This window comes from Mobula birostris, chromosome 16 (genome assembly GCF_030028105.1).
Source record: "Mobula birostris isolate sMobBir1 chromosome 16, sMobBir1.hap1, whole genome shotgun sequence".
In the NCBI taxonomy this organism is placed as follows: Eukaryota; Metazoa; Chordata; class Chondrichthyes; order Myliobatiformes; family Myliobatidae; genus Mobula; species Mobula birostris.
The window spans coordinates 32,959,670-32,986,104 of record NC_092385.1 but is presented as its reverse complement, the minus strand read 5'-3'; the positions used below and the strand labels follow the sequence as shown (position 1 = coordinate 32,986,104).

General features: G+C 39.2%; 1 protein-coding gene across 1 annotated transcript in view; it reads left to right on the top strand.

Annotated features, from left to right (window-relative positions):
- The first annotated feature begins 1,343 nt into the window (after positions 1-1,343).
- lrig1 (leucine-rich repeats and immunoglobulin-like domains 1) overlaps positions 1,344-26,435 on the top strand; it is an 88,081-nt gene continuing 62,989 nt past the window's right edge. Inside the window, exon 1 of the mRNA XM_072280526.1 lies at positions 1,344-1,885. Coding sequence (XP_072136627.1) covers positions 1,650-1,885 — 236 coding nt within the window. The 5' untranslated portion in view covers positions 1,344-1,649. The remainder of the gene's footprint in view (positions 1,886-26,435) is intronic.

The window sequence follows — 26,435 nt, the reverse complement described above, 5'->3', positions numbered from 1 at the left end:
AACAATAATATTAATAGCACATAAAGGTTGCGACATACCATTTAACGATAGACGTGACAGTTCTTTTGCTGTTTGCAGCAAGAGTTGATTAAACGAAGGCATTCTAGGTTTATAAAGTGCTATTCATCACCTCAGTACAGTACATCCCCAAAATCGTATTAGTCAAATGAATATTTTAGATGTAAATTAGACATCAGGGGAACAAAATGATACCTCTTAAATTAATTTCTAACATGAGTTAAATATTTCACTTTTCTATTGACCACAGTGTATTGTTTATCCTTCATTTTAATGTTTTAAGAATTTTAGACACCGTCTATCAAAATCAAACTGATTCCATTTTAAGTTTTCTGAGCATTATACCACAATGGGACAGTCGCAGGTTATCTCAACATTAGAAAATTAGGCTTTTATAACTCTAATAAAAGACTTTGTTCTTGAAGTAAAAACTAATTACTAAACTTTGCATAACGGGATATTGTCTGCATTTCCTTTATTTGAGTAATCTGTGCTCAGTTTACACACATTTGATTTTGTACTTCGTGCTTGCTCCGTTAGAGAAATATCGAAGAATGGCAGTCGGGTTAAAACTACCTCAGAATAATCTTACTGCATTGTTTATCTCTATCATAGACTCGCGAAGTTTATCGGGTGCTCAAAATATCTAATATCTTACAACTGCGCTTATTTTGGCAAAACTATTTGGCAAGAAATAAACCCAATTTAGAACTATTTTGCGTTGACGTAAATGTTATTTATTTCAAGAAATGTCGCTTCAGAACTTGTGTCATCTGCAACATTCGCGGATAAGAGCTTTAACACATAAACCTGAGCAATGACCAATGACAAAATGCTTTATTTCCGTAGTTTAGATAGCAAGTATTAGAATGAGAAAACATTTTCTTGATAATGTTACTTCTGCGCTGACTTTGAAACGCAGCAGTTGTCTTTTTTCATCTGGAACAGCACAGACAAAATAATTTTGTATCCATTTGATATTTTTAATCAAGTAAATTGCTTGCAACCTGGGCATATATATTAGGTTCGTTGGGTCGCATCGAACTAGAAGTAGACTTTAAAAAATGTAAAGGCATCATATATAATGTCGCAATTGCAGTCTAAGATCGCGCTCTCTGCACGTCTACACCGGGCTCCCGCTGGGCATTGCCCTTTAAACGCGGTGACCGGGTTAGAGGAGGTGAGAGAAGTGTGGGACTTTTCACACTCGCCCATTGGGGGAAAACGATTCGAGCCCGCCCCTCCGGCCTTCTATTTGATTGATTAGGCGACTACTCAATAGAAAGGGAGGAGTCTGGTGATTGTTTGTTCACGTGATCACAGAGACGGACCAATGGAAAAGGCGGGAGGGATGCCGAATGCCTCCAACGTGGGTCCGCGGCTGGAAAGCACGAGCCGTTTAATATTAACGAGGCAGCTTTCGGCTGCGATCGCCTCTTGTATCGGCTGCCGTGGGCCTCCTGAGATCTGTTTTCTCTTGGTTGTGTGAAACCGGGGTTGGAAGCTCGCCGCTGCAATCAGCCGACCGATCGCCAGACGGACGAACTGGGCGACCGACCGGCAAGGAGTGGGGGTGTCGCTACTTTGGATCGCTTCTTTCCCCTCAAGCCACGGCCCGCCAGTACTTCAAGATGGCGGCGCTGGAGGTGCGGCGCTGCCTGGCGGCGCTGCTCTTGGTGCTGGCATATTCGTTTTCAACGCCGGTTTCATGTGCTGGACTGGGACGTGGAAAGGTCGGTTCCGTTACCCGGAGCCCCGCGGCCTTGCCCTGCCTTTCGGGCTGTACGTGCACCGGAGAGCTGTTGGACTGCAGTAAGCAGGCCTGGACTCGGATTCCCCATCAACTGCCTGCCTGGGTCGTCTACCTGTAAGTACCCTCCTGAGGGGTTTGATCGGTTTGTTGCAAGGAGTTGTCAGGGAGTGAACCAGGACTACGACCCACCAGTGTCACTTCGGCCACTCAAGGCAAATCAGCGTCATGATTTTTATCACAGCTTAAGTCGCACCGATCCCGATCAAGTAAACTCAGAAGTTCAGAGTCATTTTTAAAAATCAAAACACATACATGTCACCATATACAGCCCCGAGATTCATGTTCTTGTGGGCATACTCAATAAATCCATTAACCATAATAGAATCAATGAAAAACCGCACCATCAGGGCGGCAACCAGTACAAAAGACAACAAACTATCCAACTTTTTACCCATTTAAAAATCCTATAGTGTGAAACTAAAATATGTATTGTAATCAGTTTTAAATGTGTATAGAAATCTCGGTATTATAATTTTTCAGCCGCTTTCGTGTTATGCACAGATCCATTTTGATGTATGTAGAAATGCGGAGAGGTGAATTTAACTTGTGGACGCGACATTGTGGTACTAGATGTGTGTTCTTTTCTCGAATTATTTACACATTAATGTGATAGACAAAACTTTAGCATTAGAATCCATGAATAAAGGTTTTCGAGAAAGGATCTATACACATGTCAGAAATGCCAAGTGTGAATTCTTGTACTCTCCCCAAGTATCTATTTAGCCTATCATTGAAAGGTTAAAACAACTCTTATCGCTCTCTGACCACGATCTTCCTTCCAATTGATCGATTTATTTGTACTTTCACAAGTTTGGAGTATTCAGGCTAATCGTCGTGTGACAGAATGCGTGAGAGATTTGATTGGGGGGGGGTGTTAAAATACTTTTTTATTCAGTACACAATGTGTCGTTTGAGACTAAAACAGGTGGCCGAGGCAAATCTAATTCTTAAGGGACAGGTCCGATTCTTAAGGCTATTTGTATAAAATGGTATGTTCGATTGCAACCTTTAATATTAATAAAATAGAAATGCAGACCGCGTATTGCGCTATGAACTTGGAGAAACTTTTCATGCCGTAAATAAATAGGTAGTCTTTGGTCGTTGTTGGCTGTCTTAGTTAAAGTTTGACTGTATTGAAGTATCTCCGCCTGCACTTTCTCATGAAGTGATCCTCTCGGGCTATAACGGGCTGAACTTTAGGATCGCTAATTCCATAATTTTGAGTAATTAAGTAGCTCGCTGTGTTTTTGTTTTTGTAGTTTTTCGAGATTGTTCGGTTAATGTCATTGGGGCGTAGTTCTCATTCACTCTTGTTGCCCAGAGATGCTGATTGGCAGCATGCCTGCTTTCCAGTTCGGTGTCCATATGGTCTGAATGTCCTTCGCTATGCTATTTTTTTGGATTTGGTTGAAAGTGCTGGAGAAATTAAATTAATGTCAGAGCTAAAATGGATGAAAGTAAATTTTCATTTATACCTTGAGATGTTTTTAATGCTTATTATTTATATATAAGCAGATAGATTCAATCGTTCTTGTGGAGTCCCGAGTGCTATAACAAGTTAATTTCTTGAATTTCAGTTTATATTTGGTTGCACTGTATAGCTTAATGTACTTTGAAAATTCTATCTGTGTTATTGCCCATGTAATCAGCTTAGGACTTTTGGCATTTTTTTTGTAAGAATAGTCGAACAGAAAAGAGAACCTGAGGATTCTGGAAAACAGTAAGAAAAATAGAAAATGCTGTCAATTCTATATCATCTGGTACTTTTTTTTGGTTTTTAAACAATATTTTCTATATTTTTAGTAAAATGCTCCTTGCTTCCTAACATTTATTCAAGATATTTTTTCATAAATATGTTTGTTCATTGATGTAACTGGGTTGAACTAACTAGGAAGATGGTGGCTCTTTAAAATTCTTGCTGATCTTAGATTGCGTGCTATTAGAATTGGTCTCTACTTTGCCAGGATGGGAATATAGCCAGGATTCCAACTCTTATTGGTCAATTACCCCTGCTGGAAATGTTTTTAGATATTGGATGACAAAAAGGTAGGTTGTACTTTCACAGTCACATCACCTTTTGGCATTGGTTGTTAAGTCATGCTCATGTATAGTTGATGCTTCATTAAACAATATTGTTACCACGGTCAGTGCCATCTGGAGAGATGGATTTGAAGTTAGTTGAGTAGCAAGATGTACAACTTTTAATACTTGGTGCCCAATTTTGGTTATAGAATGATCCTAGTATATAACTTTAAGTTGTCTAGTGCCACGTAAATTTTGACAGTTAAAACTGGATGGTTTATTTTATTCATTTGTAACTGCACAGCATTTTGAAAGTTGTAGTTTATTCAGAACAAAATATCTAAATCTTAGGAACTTCTATGATTGTTTTTCTTTCACTAGCTTGTATTTCGGATTCTTTTGATTGATACAGAATTAAACTTCTAGACTGAATAAAATCTAGATTAATGTTGAATTGGATCAGGTTGTTGTAAATAAACTTGAGCTTGAATTGTATAAAAATATTCCATTGAACTGTTGTAGTTGTTTTATGTTGTAATCTCATTTTATGCAAATTACTTCTAGGTTATATTTAGAGAATATAATCTGTTGTACTTTCCAACACTTTAAAACTTTTTTTTGCTATCTTAATGGTATGCTGAATATATACTTGTCTTTAAAGTTTCCCCCCCATCTGAGCTGCCTTAATTCAGAGAGAATGTGGACCACGTTTATTTAAATATTTGCAATTTATATTGATGCTGTATTGTAATATTTTACTTTAAAAGTAGGTAGTATTTTTCAGTCAACAAAACTTTACTGGTTTGAAATAATGAAGGAATTTTAAGAATTAAACAAAGATGTATTTTACTCCAGGACTGTGGGAAAATCATTTCTGCATACAGCTGATTGAGATTTTAAAAATAAGTGTGGAGTGGTCTGATTCTTGGTATTCATGGCATCACCAGTTAGGTATTGTCAAATTACAAACTGGATATAAAAGTTTAAGTTGCCAAATGTGCCATTGCAGACCCTAATTTTGCATTGCCAATAAAATTAACTATATTACCAAAAACATCAAAAATAGTTGTGGTAATTACCTTTAAAAGCTTTGAGACATTCAGTACTTTCAAGCTGCTCATAGTGATTTCTGAAAGAAATTTTTAACACATCTAAAAGAACTTTGTAAAATGTACGAACCAAGTCTGTTAGAATTTTCTTGGTCATTTGAGATTGACCTGAAAATTGAATTGTGACATTTTGTTTTTCACTTGTCCTTGGTTCATAAGGATATCGGTATGAGATTATTGTCAAATTTCTGATTATTGGCCCTGGACCATTTCTATCAGTTGGCACTTTCAGATTTCTATACATCTTAATTTTGTTTTAAGCATTTCTTTTTAAAGCAAGATATGTTTTTCAAGGCTAGTTCTCTATTGCAAGTTGTATTTATTTAGATGTTTTTGGATTGTTAATAGTCTCCCTGCCATTTGTACATCTATGCATCCTCAAGTTTTTCTAATTGAAGATGCCTCTTGTTCTAGATTAAAATATGATTTTTATTTGTATTTGCTGGAAAAATATTGTGTTTTCAGAAGTAGCAAAAGAATTGGTCTTCTAGTTTGAATTTGCATGTATTAAAATTTTGAAGTTGGGTAATTTCTAGATGTGCCTTTTTTTAATACAATTATTCACTTTTATCACTTGTCAGTGGTCACTTGAGCACAATGTAGCATAGGGTGCATAATGTCCACTGCTATTGCTAGATTAATATACAGCCAAAATTCATGAAATTTAAATACAAATCATTGGGAGTCATAACTATCACTTTTTTTTTCTTCATTGGGACATTTTGAATGATCACATTAATACTTGGTGCTTTAATAAAGGGGTTTCATAGAGTTAAATTGCTGGTTAAGTTTTTTGTTTTGTGATTCTATTACAGGTTTAAGGATTTAAATTATTGTTACCTTCTTATAGCTCATAATTTTGTCGTTAATATCAGGGATGTTCTGGTGTTTATGCACACTAATTCTGTTACTCAGGTGGCGCTGTGTGCCTTGAGGCTGTAAGTTTTGCATTGATTCCCTGAAGTATTTCTACCTAATGATCTGGCTCACTGAGTGAAAGTTGCACACCAGTCAGTCTCATTTTCCTGCCCTTCTATGTTTTGTAAAGTTTATAATGCTGGCTTTGAACATCAGTATTGGATTATTTTGCAGCATGATCTCAGCTTGTGCATTTCAGATCAACATAATGCATTTTATTTTGAAAGAGTATTCAGGTTGTTTGATCATTTTGGTAATAGAGTGGAGACGTTAGTGTGAACATGTTTCACTTTGATTAAATTGGCATTCCTTGGTTATATTCCACAATAGTGAAAGCTGTACAAAATTGAAATTCTCCTTTGTAGGTAAGCTCAATTTTTGACTAATCGTGGCATGAATTTTATTTGCCAGATGTTAAAATGTGTTGATGCAAATTCATTACATTTCCATAAAGTTTATGCAACACTCTGAAATATGTGAGATTCTTCTAATGGTAATTGTTGGTTTATTTTAAAATAATTTGAATTTGTCTAGTTCCCTGTGTGCACCAGATCAGAAACTAATAATTGATTTGAAAGGGTGGACTATACAATGCTGGCCAGTTTTGATATGGTGTCTAGACAGAGGAAACCCTTTATTTTGTTATATGGGAAGGACTTGCATAGTGGATATGACAGCTCAAAAATGCTCATCCAGAGGCATTGTGGACCAATGGCAACAGCAGAAATGTACAGAATTGTAATCTGTAACCTCATGGCGCTGCATAGACTCCATTCTCCTATTACAATGATACCAGCATCTGCAGTCACACCTCTTAGTATTATTATTATTATTATTATTATTATTAATGTGGAACAGTCTTTGTTGCAAATCTACTGTTACACCATTCCACAACACTTTCATGTTCAAGTTTAATTGTCATTCAACCACACATGAATATCCATGAATACAGCCAAATATTGTGTCTACAGTGAGGGGTTTAGATGGGGTGGAGTTTGTTAGGTGGGTTCAGGAAGGCTTCTTGACACAATATGTAGATAAGCCCACAAGAGGAGAGGCTGTACTTGATCTGGTATTGGGAAATGAACCTGGTCAGGTGTCAGGTCTCTCAGTGGGAGAGCATTTTGGAGATAGTGAACACAATTCTATCTCCTTTATCAAAGCATAGGAGAGGGATCAGAACAGACAAGTTTAGAAAATGTTTAATTGGAGAAAGGGGAACTATGAGGCTATTAGGCAGGAACTTGGAAGCATAAATTGGAAACCGATGTTCTCAGGTAAACGTACAGAAGAAATGTGGCAAATGTTCAGGGGATATTTGCGTGGGGTTCTGAGTAGGTACGTTCCAATGAGACATGGAAAGGATGGCAGGGTACAAGATTCATGGTGTACAAAGGCTGTTATAAATCTAGTCAAGAAGAAAAGAGCTTACGAAAGGTTCAAAGAACTAGGTAATGATAGAGATCTAGAAGATTATAAGGCTAACAGGAAGGAGCCGGAATGGGCCATGAGAAGGCCTTGGCGGACAGGATTAAGGAAAACCCCAAGGCATTCTACAAGTACGTGAAGAGCAAGAGGATAAGACGTCAGAGAATAGGACCAATCAAGTGTGACAGTGGAAAAGTGTGTATGGAACCGGAGGTTTGCTTCAGTATTCACTACGGAAAAGGATCTTGGCGATTGTAGGGATGACTTGGAGTGGAATGAAAAGCTTGAGAATGTAGATATTAAGAAAGAGGATGTGCTGAAGCTTTTGGAAAGCATCAAGTTGGATAAGTCACCGGGACTGGATGGTATGTACCTCAGGCTACTGTGGGATGCGAGGGAAGAGATTGCTGAGTCTCTGGCAATGACCTTTGCATCATCAATGAGGACGAGAGAGGTTCCGGAGGATTAGAGGGTTGCAGATGTTGTTCCCTTATTCAAGAAAGGGAGTAGGTATAGCCCAGGAAATTATAGGCCAGTGAGTCTTACTTCAGTGGTTGGTAAGTTGATGAAGAAGATTCTGAGAGGCAGGATTTATGAATATTTGGAGAGGCATAATATGATTAGGAATAGTCAGCAGGGCTTTGTCAAAGGCAGGCCGTGCCTTACGAGCCTGATTGAAATTTTTGAGGATGTGACTAAGCACATTGATGAAGGTGGAGCCGTAGATGTAGTGTATATGGATTTTCTCAAGGCATTTGATAACATACCCCATGCGAGGCTTATTGAGAAAGTAAGGAGGCATGGAATCCAAGGGGACATTGCTTTGTGGATCCAGAACTGGCTTGCCCACAGAAGACAAAGAGTGGTTGTAGACGGGTCATATTCTGCATGGAGGCTGGTGACCAGTGGTGTACCTCTGGGACTGCTACTCTTTGTGATTTTTATAAAGTACCTGGATAAGTAAGTGGAGGGATGGGCTAGTAAATTTGCTGATGACACGAAGGTTGGGTGTGTTGTGGATGGTGTGGAGGGCTGTCAGAGGTTACAACGGGACATTGATAGGATGCAAAACTGGGCTGAGAAGTGGCAGATGGAGTTCAACCCAGGTAAGTGTTAAGTGGTTCATTTTGGTAGGTCAAATTTGATGGCAGAATATAGTATTGATGGTAAGACTCTTGGCAGTGTGGAGGATCAGTGGGATCTTGTGGTCCGAGTCTATAGGACACTTAAAGCTGCTACGCAGGTTGACTCTGTGGTTAAGAAGGCATACGGTGCATTGGCCTTCATCAATTGTGGGATTGAGTTTAAGAGCTGAGAGGTAATGTTGCAGCTAAATAGGGCCCTGGTCAGACCCCACTTGGAGTACTGTGCTCATTTCTGGTTGGCTCACTATAGGAAGGATGTGGAAACCATAGAAAGGGTGCAGAGGAGATTTACAAGGATGTTGCCTGGATTGAGGAGCATGCCTTATGAGAATAGGTTGAGTGAACTCGACCTTTTCTCCTTGGAACGATGGTGGATGAGAGGTGACTTGATAGAGGTGTACAAATACTGAGAGGCATTGATCGTGTAGATAGTCAGAGGCTATTCCCCAGGGCTGAAATAGCTAGCATGAGAGGGCATAGTTTCAAGGTGCTTGGAAGTAGGTACAGAGGAGATGTCAGGGGTAATTTTTTTGCGTAGAGAGTGGTGAGTGCGTGGAATGGCTGCTGGCGGCAGTGGTGGAGGCGGAAATGACAGGGTCTTTTAAGAGACTCCTGGATGGCTACATGCTTAGAAAAATAGAGGGCTATGGGTAAAGTCTAGGTAGTTCTAAGGTAGAGACATGTTTGACACAGCTTTGTGGGCCGAAGGGCCTGTATTGTGCGGTATGTTTTTCTATGTTTCTATAAAATGGTGTTACTCGGGGGCCAAGGTGCAAAACAATATCAGCAGTCACACACAGCACTACGTACATATAGTACGCACAAGATAGCAAGCACGTTTGTGATACTGGTAAAATAGTCACACGTATATATAAAAAATATATAGTTCAAGTCCCTGAGTCCATGAATGTTGATGCAATTTTCAGTCAAACAAAACACAGCTTCTCTTTTACTGAGCGAACATTGGAGGGCAGCACCATCTCCCACCTTAGACACTCTGGCACTCCAGTGGAATATACCAACTCTGCCTGTCACCTGGGTGGCTATAAACAGTCGACACTGTGGCTTAAGGCCTAGTCCTTGTCAAGGCCACACTTTCTGTGCTACATCGAGGACTTTATTGGTGCTGTTTCCTGCATTCATTCAGAACTTATCAGATTTTTCACTTTTGTAATAAACCTCGACTCAAATTCAGTTGGACCATTTCTGACATCTGTGTTTCCCTCTTCTCCTCCCTCCTCCACCACCCCCATCTCAGGAGACACACACTCTAAACCCACTTACTTCCACTGCTTCCTGGACTACATCTCCTCTCAACTAATCTCTTGTAAGAAGTCCATCCCTTGGTGTCTGTTATCACTGCATTCCAAGATGAGGCTTTCAGGTTCAGCACATGTGAAATGTCCTTCTCCTTTGGAAAATGTGACTTCTTCTGCTGAGCCTCTGGCTAGGATCTTTATGTCCTCGTTGTCCACGGGAATGGTACTGGAGGATTGGAGGGAGGCGAATGTTGTCCCCTTGTTCAGAAAAGATAGTTGAGATAGCCTGGGTAATTATAGACCAGTGAGTCTTACGTCTGTGGTGGGAAAGCTGTTGGAAAAGATTCTTAGAGATAGGATCTATGGGCATTTAGAGAATCATGGTCTGATCAGGAACAGTCAGCATGGCTTTGTGAAGGGCAGATCTTGTCTAACAAGCCTGATAGAGTTCTTTGAGGAGGTAACCAGGCATATAGATGAGGGTAGTGTAGTGGATGTGATCTATATGGATTTTAGTAAGGCATTTGACAAGGTTCCACACGGTAGGCTTATTCAGAAAGTCAGAGGGCATGGGATCCAGGGAAGTTTGGCCAGGTGGATTCAGAATTGGCTTGCCTGCAGAAGGCAGAGGGTCGTGGTGGAAGAAGTACATTCAGATTGGAGGATTGTGACTAGTGGTGTCCCACAAGGATTGGTTCTGGGACCTCTACTTTTCATGATTTTTTATTAACGACCTGGATGTCGGGGTAGAAGGGTGGGTTGGCAAGTTTGCAGACGACACAAAGGTTGGTGGTGTTGTAGATAGTGTAGAGGATTGTTGAAGATTGCAGAGAGACATTGATAGGATGCAGAAGTGGGCTGAGAAGTGGCAGATGGAGTTCAACCTGGAGAAGTGTGAGATGGTACACTTTGGAAGGACAAACCCCAAGACAGAGTACAAAGTAAATGGCAGGATACTTGGAAGTGTGGAGGAGCAAAGGGATCTGGGGGTACATGTCCACAGATCCCTGCAAGTTGCCTGACAGCTGGATAGGGTAGTTAAGAAAGCTTATGGGGTGTTAGCTTTCATAAGTCAAGGGATAGAGTTTAAGAGTCATGATGTAATGCTGCAGCTCTGTGAAACTCTGGTTAGGCCACACTTGAGTACTGTGTCCAGTCCTGGTCGCCTCACTATAGGAGGGATGTGGAAGCATTGGAAAGGGTACAGAGGAAATTTACCAGAACGCTGCCTGGTTTAGAGAGTATGGATTATGATCAGAGATTAAGGGAGCTAGGGCTTTACTCTTTGGAGAGAAGGAGGATGAGAGGAGACCTGATAGAGGTGTACAAGATAATAAGAGGAATAGATAGAGTGGATAGCCAGCGCCTCTTCCCCAGGGCACCACTGCTCAATACAAGAGGACATGGCTTTAAGGTAAGGGGTGGGAAGTTCAAGGGGGATATTAGAGGAAGGTTTTTTACTCAGAGAGTGGGTGGTGCGTGGAATGTACTGCCTGAGTCAGTGGTGGAGGCAGATACACTAGTGAAGTTTAAGAGACTACTAGACAGGTATATGGAGGAATTTAAGGTGGGGGGAGTTATAACGGAGGCAGGGTTTGAGAGTTGGCACAACATTGTGGGCCGAAGGGCCTGTACTGTGTTGTACTATTCTATGTTCTGTAGTATGATTAATGGAACCTTCACTTGCATTTCCATTTGTCAAACTAATGTTTTCGTGTTTCCACCGCCCCTCCCCCCCGTCACCAAACAGCTCAAATATAGTTCCTCTTGGTCTTCATTTTTCACTTTACCAGCCTTCACATCCAATGCTTCCTCATTCATTTCTCTGTTACTACTCTACATTGGTGAGACCAAATGAAGATTGGGCAACAGTTTTGCAGAACCCCTGCAGTTGCTATCCTGACCTCTCAGTTGCATGCCATTTGAAATCCCCCTCCCCTGTTTTTCCCCCACACTAACCTATCAGTCCTTGGCCTTCATTACTGCCATAATAAGGCCAAATGCAAACCAGAAGAACATCACCTTATGATCCACCTGGGTAGCTTGATCATTTGAATTTTCCAATTTCAGGTAACCCACATTCCTTTCTTTTTCCTTCAGTTCTTTTCTTTGCTACTTGGTTTCATCTGTCTATCACCCACACACCTTGTGATTTCTTGTTATCATCTTTCTTCCTTAAGATTCCAGCATCTGCAGCCTCTCATTTCCAATATCATCTTCCAGCGGTTGCTTCCATTGTCCTCTTCCCCAATCTGGATTGACCTGCCCTCCTTTCTTTTCATTTCTCTACCTTATCTGTCTATACCAATTACCCATCTGCCAATGTCTCTAATTCTGCTCTTCTTCCTCCACTACCTGGTTCTATCTGCCCATCATCTCCCTCCTCACCTGATTTCACCTATTGTCTGCCAGCTCCAGCCTGGCCCTTCCCTTTGACTTGATACTGGCTATCTCCCCTCTACACCCTCAGTTCTTGTGCAGGGTTTTGACGTTGACAATTCCTGCCAATAGCCCCACAGATGCTGCTTGATCTCCAGCAATTTGTTTGTTTTTTTTTTACTCTGCATCATCTGCAATCCCTCTGTCTCCAGTATATTTTGCTATTCTTTGCATGTACCATGCATGTCATTCTGCACTCCAGATCTTAGCCCAGTTCATGCTGAGTTCCTGAGTTTCCTCCTTTACTTCCATTGATTCTAGTTTTGAATTCCTTACAAATTTAACCAATTTTTTTGAGACAAGTCAAATTGAAATGTTCCTAATTATTTTAAGTGGCATCTTGCTACTGTTATGCATGTTTTTGAAAAATGTAAATCCTTGTAACTCTTGTCTGTTCCTCAGTGATTCACTAATCTTTAAAAAGTTAGTTGAGTGAGTGAGGCCTCCATCAGTCATGGTTGACCATGGATATTGTGTCCTAGCTGACTAGATATGGAAGCCTGAGCAGTACAATATGAAGAGCAAGCTGTTAACCCATGTAGCAAGCTCCCCCTCTCCAAACATCTGATGAACTCAAGGGTACGGCAAAGACTGATACAGTTTAGAACCAGCAGCATCGCAGGAGTTGCCAGTCAGCGTTGAACTCAATGTAGGACTGCCTTACGGACACCAGCTCTGGATTTTTCCCTAAGGGTTTACTTCCAAAGCCTTTCCCATGAGTGGGTATAGCGGTAAGGCAGTGGAGGTGTGAGATCAGAGTTTACCTTCTCCTGGATGAAGGTTGAACAAGTTAGGTCTTTATTCCTTGGAGCGTAGAAGGTTGAGGGGGGACTTGATAGAGGTACTTAAAATCATGAGGGGAATAGATAGATTTGACATGGATAGGCTTTTTCCATTGAGAGTAGGGGAGATTCAAACAAGAGGACATGAGTTGAGAGTTAGGAGGCAAAAGTTTAGGGGTAACACAAGGGGGGGCTTCTTTACTCAGAGTGGTGGCTGTGTGGAATGAGCTTCCAGTAGAAGTGGTAGAGGCTGGTTCGATATTGTCATTTAAAGAAAGATTGGATAGGTATATGGACAGGAAAGGAATGGAGGGTTATGGGCTGAGTGCAGGTCAGTGGGACTGGGTGAGAGTAAGTGTTCAGCACGGACTAGAAGGGCTGAGATGGCTTGTTTCCGTGCTGTAATTGTTATATGGATAAGCTGCCAACCATGGCTGATGATCGCTATCTGCCTGAAGCAACTGGTTTTAAGGTGCCAGTAACCCGCCTGTGCCCCTTCTCCTGTCAGTAGAAATGGTTCTGCCGGGCTTAGTGGCTAAGCTACAGGTGAAGGCCAGGAGGTGGACTTGGTTGTCAGAGGCTATTTGAGGCGCATGCCATTGGGAGTACTTAATAAGTAGTGGGAGCTTGTCCCCGTTATCTCAGACTATAACATTCTTAGGGAACCAAAAAGATATTATGACACAGTAAAAAGCCATTCAGTCCATTGAGTCTATGGTAGGAATTGTTATGTGCTGTTGTTTACTTGAGACCTGAGCCCTTCCCCAAAAGTTGATCCTGGAATTATCTCTTATCAGATACCAACTGCTATTTATCTGTAAACATGCTATTTGTATTCTCTTGTAATGTGATATTGTGTCTTTCAGGTACTTAATTCAAGCATGTAGTAAGAAGTGTTTGTTTTTTAATTATCTGTTCATCAGCTGCAAAGTTTTTTTTGTTTCAAGTGGTTGCACTTTGTCAGAAATGTGATAAGGTTATTCTGTGTTATTTTACAAACGATTTTTTTCCCCTCATGTACACAGTGGATTCTAGTTAATTGATTCACATTGGGGCCAGTGCAATTCTGCCCAATTAAACAGCTACCTCGATTAGCCAATGTTTATGGAAATAGTTAAAAGGTAAATAAAAAGATGAACTACAATTTAACTGAGTAACAATTTGTGTATTTAAATGGAATACGGAACATATTAGAACACTACCGATTTCTTGACAGTGCTATAAACCTATTAATTTCTAATAGTTATTGATGGAGGAATTCATTTGCTGTGTTTTTTTTTTGATTAACTGCAAATGATCAAAATCAGTGCAGACACCTAGTGCAGATGATGGACTTCCTTCATCCAATACTTTAGTGGATTGCATCCTGCAAGTCTTCATTTTCATTGTTGATACCTTCAAATTCTAATTTCTTAACTTGAAGTAGTGAAATTGTTTCATTTTTACTCCCGGCCGTTTTGGGTACACTCAAACCTGAATGCTTGGAATTGCAGTGAGCAAAACAGTTCCAAATTGTTTTATTGCTTAGTTCTCACCAAGTATCAGTGACAAAAATAACAAGTTTTGAACTCACATACACGCACAACTGACGCTATTTTAAAAACTGATTGCTTTGAGCGAAGTGTAGTGTCTAACAGCCACGCAGAGGCGTGTGACTGACTCTAGTTAGAAACTGTTCAGCAATAATCTCCTGCACCAGTTAAACAGCGTGGTGTCCCAAATAACAAAGGGAATCCCGATGATTTTCTTAATTTTGTTCCTTAGTAAATTGCTGCTTTGATTAACTGGCCTAATTAACCAAAATCCACTGTATCTAATCTTTACAAAGCACATAACTAATGATGCAATACAGAACTACATGCTTTTGATGCCCTAGTTATAAATACTAGTTCTGTATGGTTACTCTTCCGCACCATTTTTTTCCTATAATCAATTTGGTGCAGATCATATGAAGGAAGGATGTGAAGGTTGCTATATCAAGCTTTTTCTTCCAGAGCTTAGAATAGAGTATCTCTTTCACATTTAATAATAGATAATCTGATTTAGCTGCCAGCTGCTTTAATAGTGATGTAAATTGTATATATATATATTTTTTTTTTTTTGTCTTGCCTTTTTATAATCAGTTTATGTTTTGATGTGTGCAGTTTTGTTTTGGAACCTTCTAATTGTCATCTGATGTAAGGAATTCTTTGAAAGTATACTGTATACAATTAAATTTTGATATATTGTTTTTCTGTAACTTGCTATTTTTTTTCTGCTTCACCATTCAGTGGTTAGTTTTGATCGTGCAGTTAAGTAACTTTTTGGTCTCCTGTGTTGTAACATGACTACCCAGTGAAGGTGCCTTGAAATGATTGTACTAGTTTTACAGCATTATTGTCAGTGTAAGTTATAGTGACTTCCAAGCCTAGTTTGCCTTGTTTCTAGTGTTTGTAAATACAGAAGGAGGGTTTCCTTTTCAGGAAATTGGTTTGTTGATGATCTGATGTGATAGGAAGCAGGAGCTCTAGTGGATTGTATGTGCTTTCAGTTGTGAATTTCTCTATACTGTTGTAAAGTAGTTTAAAACATCACTGATTCTAGTTAATCTTTATAAATGTTTGGTATATGGTATGTGCAACTCTGCTGTGATTATTTTAAAGTATTCAAAGTAATTTTGGGTGAAGATAAATATTCAAGATAAAACACTAACTTTTTGCAGGACTATGCATGAGTTTTTAGAATAACTTGAAAATTTTCATTAGCAGCATTTGCCAATTTTTATTTTCAGTAATGTTTCAGACCATGATTTATTTTTCTACTTTTACATAGCTATGTTTAGCTATTTTTTTGTGCAGGCTTTAATTTTTCCAGAAAATAAGGATTTCCTTCTCTCAGGGACATTTGTGAACTAGACACATTTTTACCATAATCTGGTAAATTTCATGCACTGTTACAGAGGCTAAAATATATTTGGAGCTGGAGAGCCTTATGGAGTGGTGTCAGGGCAACAGCCTTTACCTCAGCATCAGCAAAACGAAAGGACTGGTTATTGCCTTCTGGAAGAGGGGTGGAGCACTACCCCCTGCAAGTATCAATGGTGTTGAGGTGATGATAGTTGACAGCTTTGTTTCTCAGTGAAAATATCAATTTGTCCTGGTGCAACCACATTGATGCTATGGCCAAGAAAGCACACCAGCATTTCTATTCCTCAGAAGCTAAAGAAATTTGGCATGTCCTAGTTGAAGTTGACCCTCACCAAATTTTATTGACATGCCTTTTGAGGACATGGCTGTTCAGATGCATTCCTGTTCAGTCTGGCAACTGATCTGCTCAAGACTTCAAGGTATTGCAGAGAGTTGTGACACAGCTCAGTCCATGCCAAAAATCAGCATTGCCTTAATGGATTCTGTCTAAACTACTTACTGTCTCAGAAAATATGCGGGCATAGTCGAAAACCCCAGCCACTATGGACATACTTCTCCCTCCCATTCATTGGGCAGAAGATGTAAAGGCTTGAAAATGTGCACCACCAGGCTCAATCCATCTCTTTTGAAAGGATTTTTCTGTACAGTTGCAAGAAAAAAAACTGAACTCTTTGCAATTACTTGGTTTTCTGCATTAATTGTTTTATAAGCCTATTTTGTGGGTGTTTGATGTAGAAAACCAGGTAATTGCAAAGAGTTCACAAACTTTGTCTTGCAACTGTATGTTGAAGATGAACTTTTGACTCCTTGTGGCGCTTGCACCTTATTGTGTACCTGCACTGTACTTTCTCTGTAACTGTAATGCTAAAGTCTGCATAGATGGTTTGCAATACAAAGTTTTTCCACTGTATCTTGGTACATACATACAACAGCCCACAGATTCAGGTTCAAATTTATTTAAAACGTCTACATTGAAACGTATAGTGAAATGCATCATTTGTGTTAGCAACAAACAGACCCAAGGATGTGCTGAGGGCAGCCCACCAGCAGCAACAAATCAAGCCCTTTCCACCCATTCCCCCCCCCCACATGCAAATAGGGCTCTTCCTGGCCTCCAGTCCTTAGCCCCAAACTTGTAGACTCACAGACATCGGGCCTCCAACCTCCAATCTGCTTGACTTCTTTACCACCTAATGAGTATGACATCTGTGATATTAATATGAACACATTTTTGGGAAGTTTAAAGGAAAGTCAGTCAAACAACTTAAATTTGATAGAAATGTAATTTGAAAAGGATTTTGAATCTTAACTGGAACCATTGAAAAGATTTTAAACAAAGGTTAATATGGCTGTGTATTGATTGTTGTTAGAACTTGTGTGTATTTAACGTCTGTCTTTTGACTTTGGGTTGAGATCCTGTTCTGTCAAGTCTGTGTGGTTAGCTGCTAGGCAGTGGCTACCCTACATTAGAGGAAATCATGCGCAGGCATTTTTCACTCCCTAGAACTGGAGTAGAATAAAGTCATCCTCAACCATGAGTTACTGCCAAAGATGATTATACACTTGATTTGAAATTTTTATGCATTTTAATTTTGAATGTGTGTATTTTACAAAAGAATGATTTTATTGAATTATGCTGAATGCTTTTGATTCCCTCAGGTAACCTAAAAAGAAAATGGGATAGTTAGAAAACTACTTAATATTAGTTACAATAAATTTTTAGTTAACTTACCATGAAGTATAATTAAGTTAAACTTCTGTGCGACTATTGATGAAATGCCCATATTTTAATGGAGAGATTTCCTGGCATTTTAAAAATATCCAGTTTGCAAACACATTCATATCCTGTATTTCATAATAACGCAAGAAGGTGGGGGGTGAATCTAATTGAAACCTGTTGAATGTTGAAAAGGCTTAACAGAGTGGATAGGGAGATGATATTTCCTATGGAGGGGGAGTCTTAAGACTAAAAGGCACAGCCTCAAAATAGAGGGTTGTCCATTTAGAACAGAGATGAGGAAGAATTTCTTTGACCGGAGAATGGTGAATCTGCGGAATTTGTTGCCACAGGTGGCTGTGGAGGCCCAGGCATTGGGTATATTTAAAGCAGAGGTTCATGGGTTCTTGATTAGTCAGAGCATGAAGGGATATGGGGAGAAGGCGGGAGATTACGATTCAGAGGGAAAGGCATTGGCCATGATGAAATGGTGGAGCAGATTCGATGGGCCAAATGGCCTAATTCTGCTACTATATTTTATGGTCTTAAAAGGAGGAAGCTGATTGCATCTATGCCAGGTTCTGGGGAACAGTACCATTCATCCCATTCCTCCCCCCCCCCCCCATTCTCTATTGCATCTTCAAAACAAACCCCTCCAGTTGATTAATTTGGCTATAGTTAGTATTTACAGTAGCCAACTAACCTCTCAGTATGTCTTTGGGATGTGGGAGGAATTTGAAGCATCTGGTAGAAATCCTCTTAGTTACAGGGGAAATGTGCATGCTCCACACTGACAGTACTGAAGGATCAAACATGGTGCTAGTACTGTGGGACAACAGTATGAATGCTGCATCACTGTGCTCACCCAAATATTAACAACCTGCGACATAAGAAATTTGTGGATGTGGTCCCGTTGTTAAGAGTCATAATCTAATACCCATTTCTTAAAAATACTTAAAGCTGTTTCTACTTGAGGAAATTTGAAAATATTTATTAGCCAGAATAAGAGAGTGGAAACATATGCTGTTGCATTGAGAGGTCAGTTCCCTTTGTTCATACAGTTTGTCCAGGCTCAGTCAAAGAGGCGAGCTGCCATATTTTTGTGGCGAAGTGCCTGTGAGAACTAGTTGGGTCTAATTCTTGCCAACATCAAGAGTGGGAAAACAGTATCAGAATAATCTTTGTACTGTATGATGCAAGTTCAGTGATAATATTTAGGTGGAACAAGGGATCAATAAATGCTGTCCTATGTAGATAAAGCATTTCCACAACTGATTACCAATTTGATGTGTTTTGACATTTTTATCAAATGCAGAGATTTGTTATCAGAGCTAAGGAAGCATATATGTATCTCTTAAGGTGGTGTACTTTTAGTAATCTGTTTATGTAATCACACTAAAAATGTGGGTCTTTTCCCATATATAAATGTAATTGCAATTTTGACTTTTGTTATTACTTGTACTTTAAATTATTGATTTCAACTACATTTATAATTTTTATTTATACACAGGAGGATTTGCCATTTTGGTGTGTAAAGAAACATAGTTTTGCACTTTAGAATGCAGGAAGTTTTTCAATTTTGTCTTGGTGCTGTTTAGGAATGGATGATAAGCTTTTTTAATGGATGGTAGTTGATAATGTTGTGTGGTAGTCTACCCAGAGACCAGACATATGTGCTGATTTTGATTTTTAATCTTACATTTGTATTAAGTCAGTTATTCAAGTGCTACGAAGTTAAATCTGTATCCCATTGATATAGTGTGCAGGAGCTTAAAGTTGGGAGATGGTGCAAGTATCATAAAATCAAAATGAAAATGAGAAATGGCTGCATCGGCTAAAGTACTGAAAATCTTTCAGATCATTGATGGGAGAAGTTACTACTTCAAAGCATGTTTGGATTCAATTTGAAAGCAACAAAGTTCGTACCAGATGAGAAAGTATTAATTTTGATTGGGCTTGGCAAGATAGAGGAATATACAGTATATATGTTGTATGTATAATTAAAAATGAGTGACAGTTCAGCTACAGAATTTCATCTTTGCATTTAAGAATTATTAAGAATCTCAATTTCATTATGTGTCACTGTATCTTGTACATTGTTAAGTCTGTTGTCTTAAGGTCTGTTTTGCGTCCCTGCATAGCAAGCTCTGTATGAATACTGTCTAAAGAGATTTGTACTGCCCCTTTTATAAAGTGCTAGGCTATAGAGAGCTTGAATTCAATACTGCTTGAATTTTGGTCTTGTGATTGTTTCAACATTTCACTTTGATTCCCACAGTATTACACCATCTTGAGCAGTTATGTAAATGACTCTAAGTCCTTACTGTGGTTAATTCATGACTCAAGGAGTGATTTGAACTACTGGTGTTAATTATCATTAATGCTGATCACCTGAGGGAAATCTGGATAAAATTGTGGGAACTAGTAGTTTATGTAACTATCCCTGCATCATTTGATGCATATAGGTGACTACCCTGCACCGCAACCCAACCATTACGGCTATTTGGGTAATGGAGATTTACCTTTGCAGAATTTGCAAATCACTGCCCAAAAATTTGAGGTATGGGGTAAAATTCACCCACACAGAACTTGTCTGTGAAAAAGAAGCCAATAAATAAATAAAGATTTTTTCTCCAACTTGTGTTTCTTCAGATGACTTGACTTGGCTTTGAATTACAGCCTTCATTAAGAAATTACTTCCTGTGCCTTTTCATTTTGGGGGTTTTGTGGCATACGGTCAATGAAGATGTGGTTAAAGGAGAGATGGTGTTGATTCAGGATTGTGCCATAAAGATGGTAACTAGAAATGGTGACCTATAGGGTCACCATCCTATGGCCAAGAAACTGTTGAACTGCCAAAGAGATGTGTTAAAGTTTTTCTTAAAATGCAACATTTCATGAGTGAGTTACTATTTCATGGAGTGATGCATTACTAGATTGGAAAGCTGGGAGACAGTTTAAAAAAAAAATCACTTTGATCATAATGGTGTGCAGTTATTTATTTAATTGAGATATTGCCAAATTTTTCTCACAAAGGATGTTCTTCCAGCGGCCTTGAAATTGTAGTGTGCTGGTCTAGATGTGCTGTATAATAATTGCACAGAAAATGCGATCACTGAGTTAGGACCTTTGGGGAGAATTGATGGTTTGAAGAATATAAGAACTTGCTTTAGTGGGGGAACCTGATCTGGTACTGCATTTGGCAAATACAACTAAACCAGGATGACCAGCAGTAGCTATTTCTGGTATAGTGTTGGCTTATTTACCCCATTGTATTCTGGAAGGGCAATGTCACTTAATTCATGTCTGATGCAGTGAAACGTACATTTCATTTTCTGAAGTAGTATGAAACAACAAGCCTGCAGTGATCATTATTTAATTTTCCTTAAGGGAAAAACATTTCAATCAAAGTTCAAGGTACATTTATTATTCAAGTATGTATACTACATACTGTCTTGAGATCTCTTATAGGCAGCCACAAAACAGTGAAACCCAATAGAACCCATTAAAAAAGAAAACTATTAAACACCCAATGTGCAATAAAAATTGGAACAAATTGTGCAAACAATTAATAAATTAATAAGTAAGCAAATATCATTCAGAACTAAAGTCAGTCGTCACTGCAACTGGTCCAGGTGTGCATTAGTTGCAGGCTCCAGCCTCAGTTCAGCACAGAGATGAGTAAATCTCACTGAGCAGAGAGCTGAACCCCGGCCCATTCCACACCTCTGGCCTTGATACGCTGATCTTTTCAGTCTGGTCCAGTATTTTAAACGGCTGACGTAAACGTTGCTTTGTAATCGAAATCTAGCTTTATCTATTCTGAATTGAAATTTATAGTAATGCGGAGAATTGAAGGTTACGGAGCAATTTTAAACACTTGTAAGACTTCTTGTGTATATCTATCTATTGGATTGGGTGGGGTGGGGGTAGTTAGATGATCCAGAAGTTTTTGTGTTGCCTCGTTGTGGACTTGATGCAAGACTTGAGTGATTAGATCAAAATTAGCTATTCTATCACCAGAGAAACCAACCAATGTGCATGTTGGTAAGGTTTGTTGATGATCTTAAAGTATCACGAGTGTTGTTTTTGACTGTAAAAAGATCAAAATTTTAAATTTATGCAAATATGTCTTAACAACACAGTGACAGCAATTTAAAAAGGACCATTCAATTTGAAACATTGAATGGAATAGGCCCCTCAGCCTATCATATGTGCGCTGACTGCGATGCCAATTTAAGTAATCTACTTGCCTGAATGTCAGCTGTATCCCATCCAATTTTTCTGTGTTTTCATGTCTGTCTAAATGCCTGTTAGATGTTGCTACTTTATCTTCTCTTTGCCCATCTTCCCGGCAGCACATTTCAGGTACCTCAAGAAAACTTGTCTTGCTCATCTTCTTCTTTTAAACTTTCCTCTTCTCATGCTAAACATATGCCCTTTAGTCTTCATTCCCCAAGACTTTTCCATCTTGGGGAATGAAGACTATCAGACATAATTTTATATACTTTTATTAGGTTGCCCTACAACCTCCGCTCAGGAACAAACAGCCTAATTTGCCTGACTTTTCCTAATGAACAGTACACTCCAGTTCAGGAAACACCTTGATAAGCTTCTGCTCCCAGTCCTTCCACATCCATCATTTAGTGTAGTAACCAGAATTCAATGAGTTCTAACCATTTTTTAACTTCTGCAATTTGATTTTTATACTCTGTCCTGTCCAATGAAGACAAGGTACACATCTTTATCAACTTATCTACTAATTTTTTGGGGGTGTTATACATGTACCCTAAGATCCCTCAGTGCTCCTAAGGATCATAGAGTTATAGAGCACAACAGTACACAGATAGACCCTTCAGCTCATCTAGTCCATGCTGAACTGTTAGTCTGATTAGTCCCATTAACCTGCACCTGGAGCATACCCTTCCCATCCATGTACTGACCCAAACTTCTCTTAAATATTGCAATTGAACCCACTTCCACTGGCAGCTCAATCCACCCTTGCACCATCGTCATAGTGAAGGTTTCGTCTCAAGTTTCCCTTAGATCTTTCACCTTTTACCCTTAACCTATGACTTCTAGCTCTAGTCCCATAAAGCCTCAGTGGGGAAAAAGCCTGCTTGCATTAACCCTATCTATGGGCCTTATAATTCTGTGTACCTATATCAAATCTCGCCTTGTCTCCTGTGCTCGAAGGAATAAAGTTCTGATGTATTCAACCTTTCCCTATAACTCAGGTCCTGAAGGCCAGGCAATATCCTTGTAAATTTTCTTTGTACTCTTTCAATCTTACTGATTGAGATCTTTCCTGTAGGTAAGTAACCAAAACTATGTATAACACTCCAAATTTGGCCTCACCAACAGCTATAACATAGCATCCCAACTCCTTTATGCAGTACTTCATTTATGAAGGCCAGTGTGCCAAAAACTCTCTTCACAACCCTTTCAAGGGTCATGTGACACTACTTTCAAGGAATTACTGATCTGTATTTCCAGATTCATTTGCTCTGCTGCACTCCTCAGTGCCTTACCATACACTGAAAGTCCTATCCTGGTTTGTTCTCTCAAAATGCAACACTGCACACTTGTCTGCCTTAAAATTTCATCTGCCATTTTTCACCCCATTTTTCCAGCTGGTCTAGATCCTATTGCAAGCCTTGATAGTTGTCTTTGCTGTCCACCCAATCTTGTCATCTACAACGTTGCTGATCCAGTTTGCCACATTATCATCCAGATCATTGATATGGATGACAAACAGTGGACCCAGCACCAATCCCTGCAGCACACCACAAGTCACAGACCTTTAGTAAGAGGCAACCATCTGCTACTGCAGACTGGTTTCTCCTGCAGAGCTAGTGTCAAATCTGATGTTCCACCTTGTCTTGAATGCCAACACGACTGAACCTTCTGGATCCACTTCCCATGCGGTACTTGGACAAAGGACTTGCTAAAGTTCATTTGTAGACAATATCCACTGCATTTCCTTCATCAGCTTTCCTGGTAATCCCCTCAAAAATATCCATAAAATTGGTTAGACATAATCCAAACCATGTTGACTATCCCTAATCAGGCCCTGTCTGTCTAAGTATTTATACATCTAGTCCCTTAAATAGTCCTGATGTTTACTGTACCCTTTCCCCTTGCATTTAACGTCCCAAAATTCAGTGTCTTACACTTGTTCAGGTTGAACTCTACCATTTTCCCATCCAATTTGTCCACTGATCTATATTCTGCTGTTTCCATGACAACCTTTTCATTTCATGTTTCCTGACACAGGTTTGTATAAGAATTGTGGTTTATCAAGAATATTTTGATGGAAATGTTGATCAATTACTAAGTGTGAAACCTGGAGTCGAGTACACAGTAGTGCAGAACTTAATTTGACCAGTATAGTTGCAAGTATCTAATCATTTGTTTTGAGTATTGAAGTAAATGCAAAAATGGGAAGGACAAAAATTCTAAATCTTTTATTGAAATGGAAATGTTTTCAAATGTATTATTTTGTGAAAAACCTTGTGCTTCAGGTAGCTTTAAAAAATAAACATGCACTGTAATTGTTTTGGTGAAAGAGAAAAATATAGATGGTTTAATAATATAACTTGTAAGATGGTGAACGTGGCACTTTTCTGGAAATAGAAACATATTGCAGTGCTCCTGGAATGCTGATCAATTAGCTCCTTTTATGCTGAGTATTTTATTTGTAAATTGGATAGTATTTGTGATCTGGCTTATCCATTTTACAAATGAATAATTGCATCGACAAGTTCTCGGCGAAGAAGTGAAGCGCCTGCTAAATAGTTTCTTTGAGTATTCCGCAGGTACTGAACTTGCGTTGTTTGGTGAGTCTGTGGTTGGGGGTGACTAATTTGTGGTCTTTCATAAATGTCTCAAATTAATAGGGAAGAGCAACAGAACATGTTTCAAATATGAATTCTAACTGAGTCAGATGCCTTTTGCTTTTGCTTGGTTCAAGTGGGAAAGCAAGCACTGGATTGTGGAAGGCGGTATTTATATTCATAACTGTATCCGTTGAAGTATAAAACTTTACATGAACTTGGATACATCATGAGTTTATGGTCACTATAATTATGCTGATTATTTGTAAGATTTTGTGGTTTTGTAGAGAATCGAATATTCATTTGAGGCAAACACGAGAAAATCTGCAGAAGCTGGAAATTCAAGCAACACACACAAAATGCTGGTGGAACGCAGCAGGCCAGGCAGCATCTATAGGAGGAAGTACAGTCAACATTTTGGGTCGAGACCCTTTGTCAGGACTAATGGAAAAAAGAGATAGTAAGAGATTTGAGAGTGGGAGGGGGAGACCTGAAATGATAGAAGACAGGAGGGGGAGGGATGACGCCAAGAGCTGGGAGGCTGATTGGCAAAAGGGATACAAGGCTGGAGAAGGGGGAGTATCATGGGACGGAAGGCCTTGGAAGAAAGAAAGGGGGAGGGGAGCACCAGAGGAGGATGGAGAACAGGCAAGGAGTTATTGTGAGAGGGAAAGAGAGAGAGAGAAAAAAAATAGTAAATTAGGGATGGGGTAAGAAGGGGAGGAGGGGCGTTAACGGAATTTAGAGAAATCAATGTTCAACCCATCAGGTTGGAGGCTACCCAGATGGAATATAAGGTGTTTCTTTCTGTCTGTCCATCCATCCGATGATACTCCCCCTTCTCCAGCCTTGTATCCTTTTTGCCAATCAACTTCCCAGCTCTTGGCGTCATCCTTCCCCATCTTGTCTTCTCCTATCATTTTGGGTCTCCCCCTCCCCCTCCCACTTTCAAATCTTTTACTATCTCTTTTTCCGTTAGTCCTGACGAAGGGTCTCAACCCGAAATGTCGACTGTACTTCTTCCTATAGATGCTGCCTAGCCTGCTGCATTCCACCAGCATTTTTGTGTGTGTTTATTCAATTGAGGCACTTTCTTAAGATTAAAAATAGTCCATTTTAAAATGTGTTCCAATTGTTTTATTTGTGAGGGAAAGTGATGCTATTTCAAAAATGTATTAGAGTTCACTTATGATTTGATACCATGCTCTTGTTATGTTGCAAGCTTTTTTTTAAAAAGACATACTGATACAGTGTATTGATAATTATTTGATGCTTGAACAAAATTGTAGTTGTTTAGATTCTTCATACAGACCCGTTTTTAGGTAATTACATAGTTGTATTTCAAATAACAATATGTCAGTTTATTAATATCTAACCAAATATGATTGTTTTGTCTAGCATTTGTATGCAGCTGAGATTTGTATCTATTCTCTTTACGCTGCATTTTCCTTTGCTTCAGATTCTTTGCTGTATTTTCCTTAAAGGGTATCATATTGACTGTTTCATATGTTGCCTGAGGCTAAGCAATTCCTGCACTGTTTTTTACAGAACTTCTTTACCTTCTTCAGTTTGGTACAATCTAAATTAATTAATTGCTAGATGTTATTTGTGCCCACTCATTATAAGAACTATGTATTCAGTTTTCTTCATTGCCGCTGTTAGGAGTAAGATCTGTTTGTATCTAACCCCTTTCAATAAGAAATAAAATTAGTAAAGATTTTATTATTTCAAATTATATCATCTTTGTTACAGAATTTTTGTACACTTTTTATTTGCATATAATGTTTTTGTTCACACCTATGAATGACTCCAATAGTTTTATGCACCTTTTTAGTTTGAATAAGTCTGGACCCTTTGCTTGAGTTTCTGTGGACTGTGAGGTAGCGATTCTGAAACATCTTGGGATGCTTCATAGTATTATTCTTAAAGCAGAGTCCAGAATTGCTTCTCACTGTATAGTCTTACAAGGCATCTTGTGTATGTGGGAGAACAGGTTGAGCTGACTCAAACTCAAAAAGCAACCAAATGTGTGGAACTTGAGCC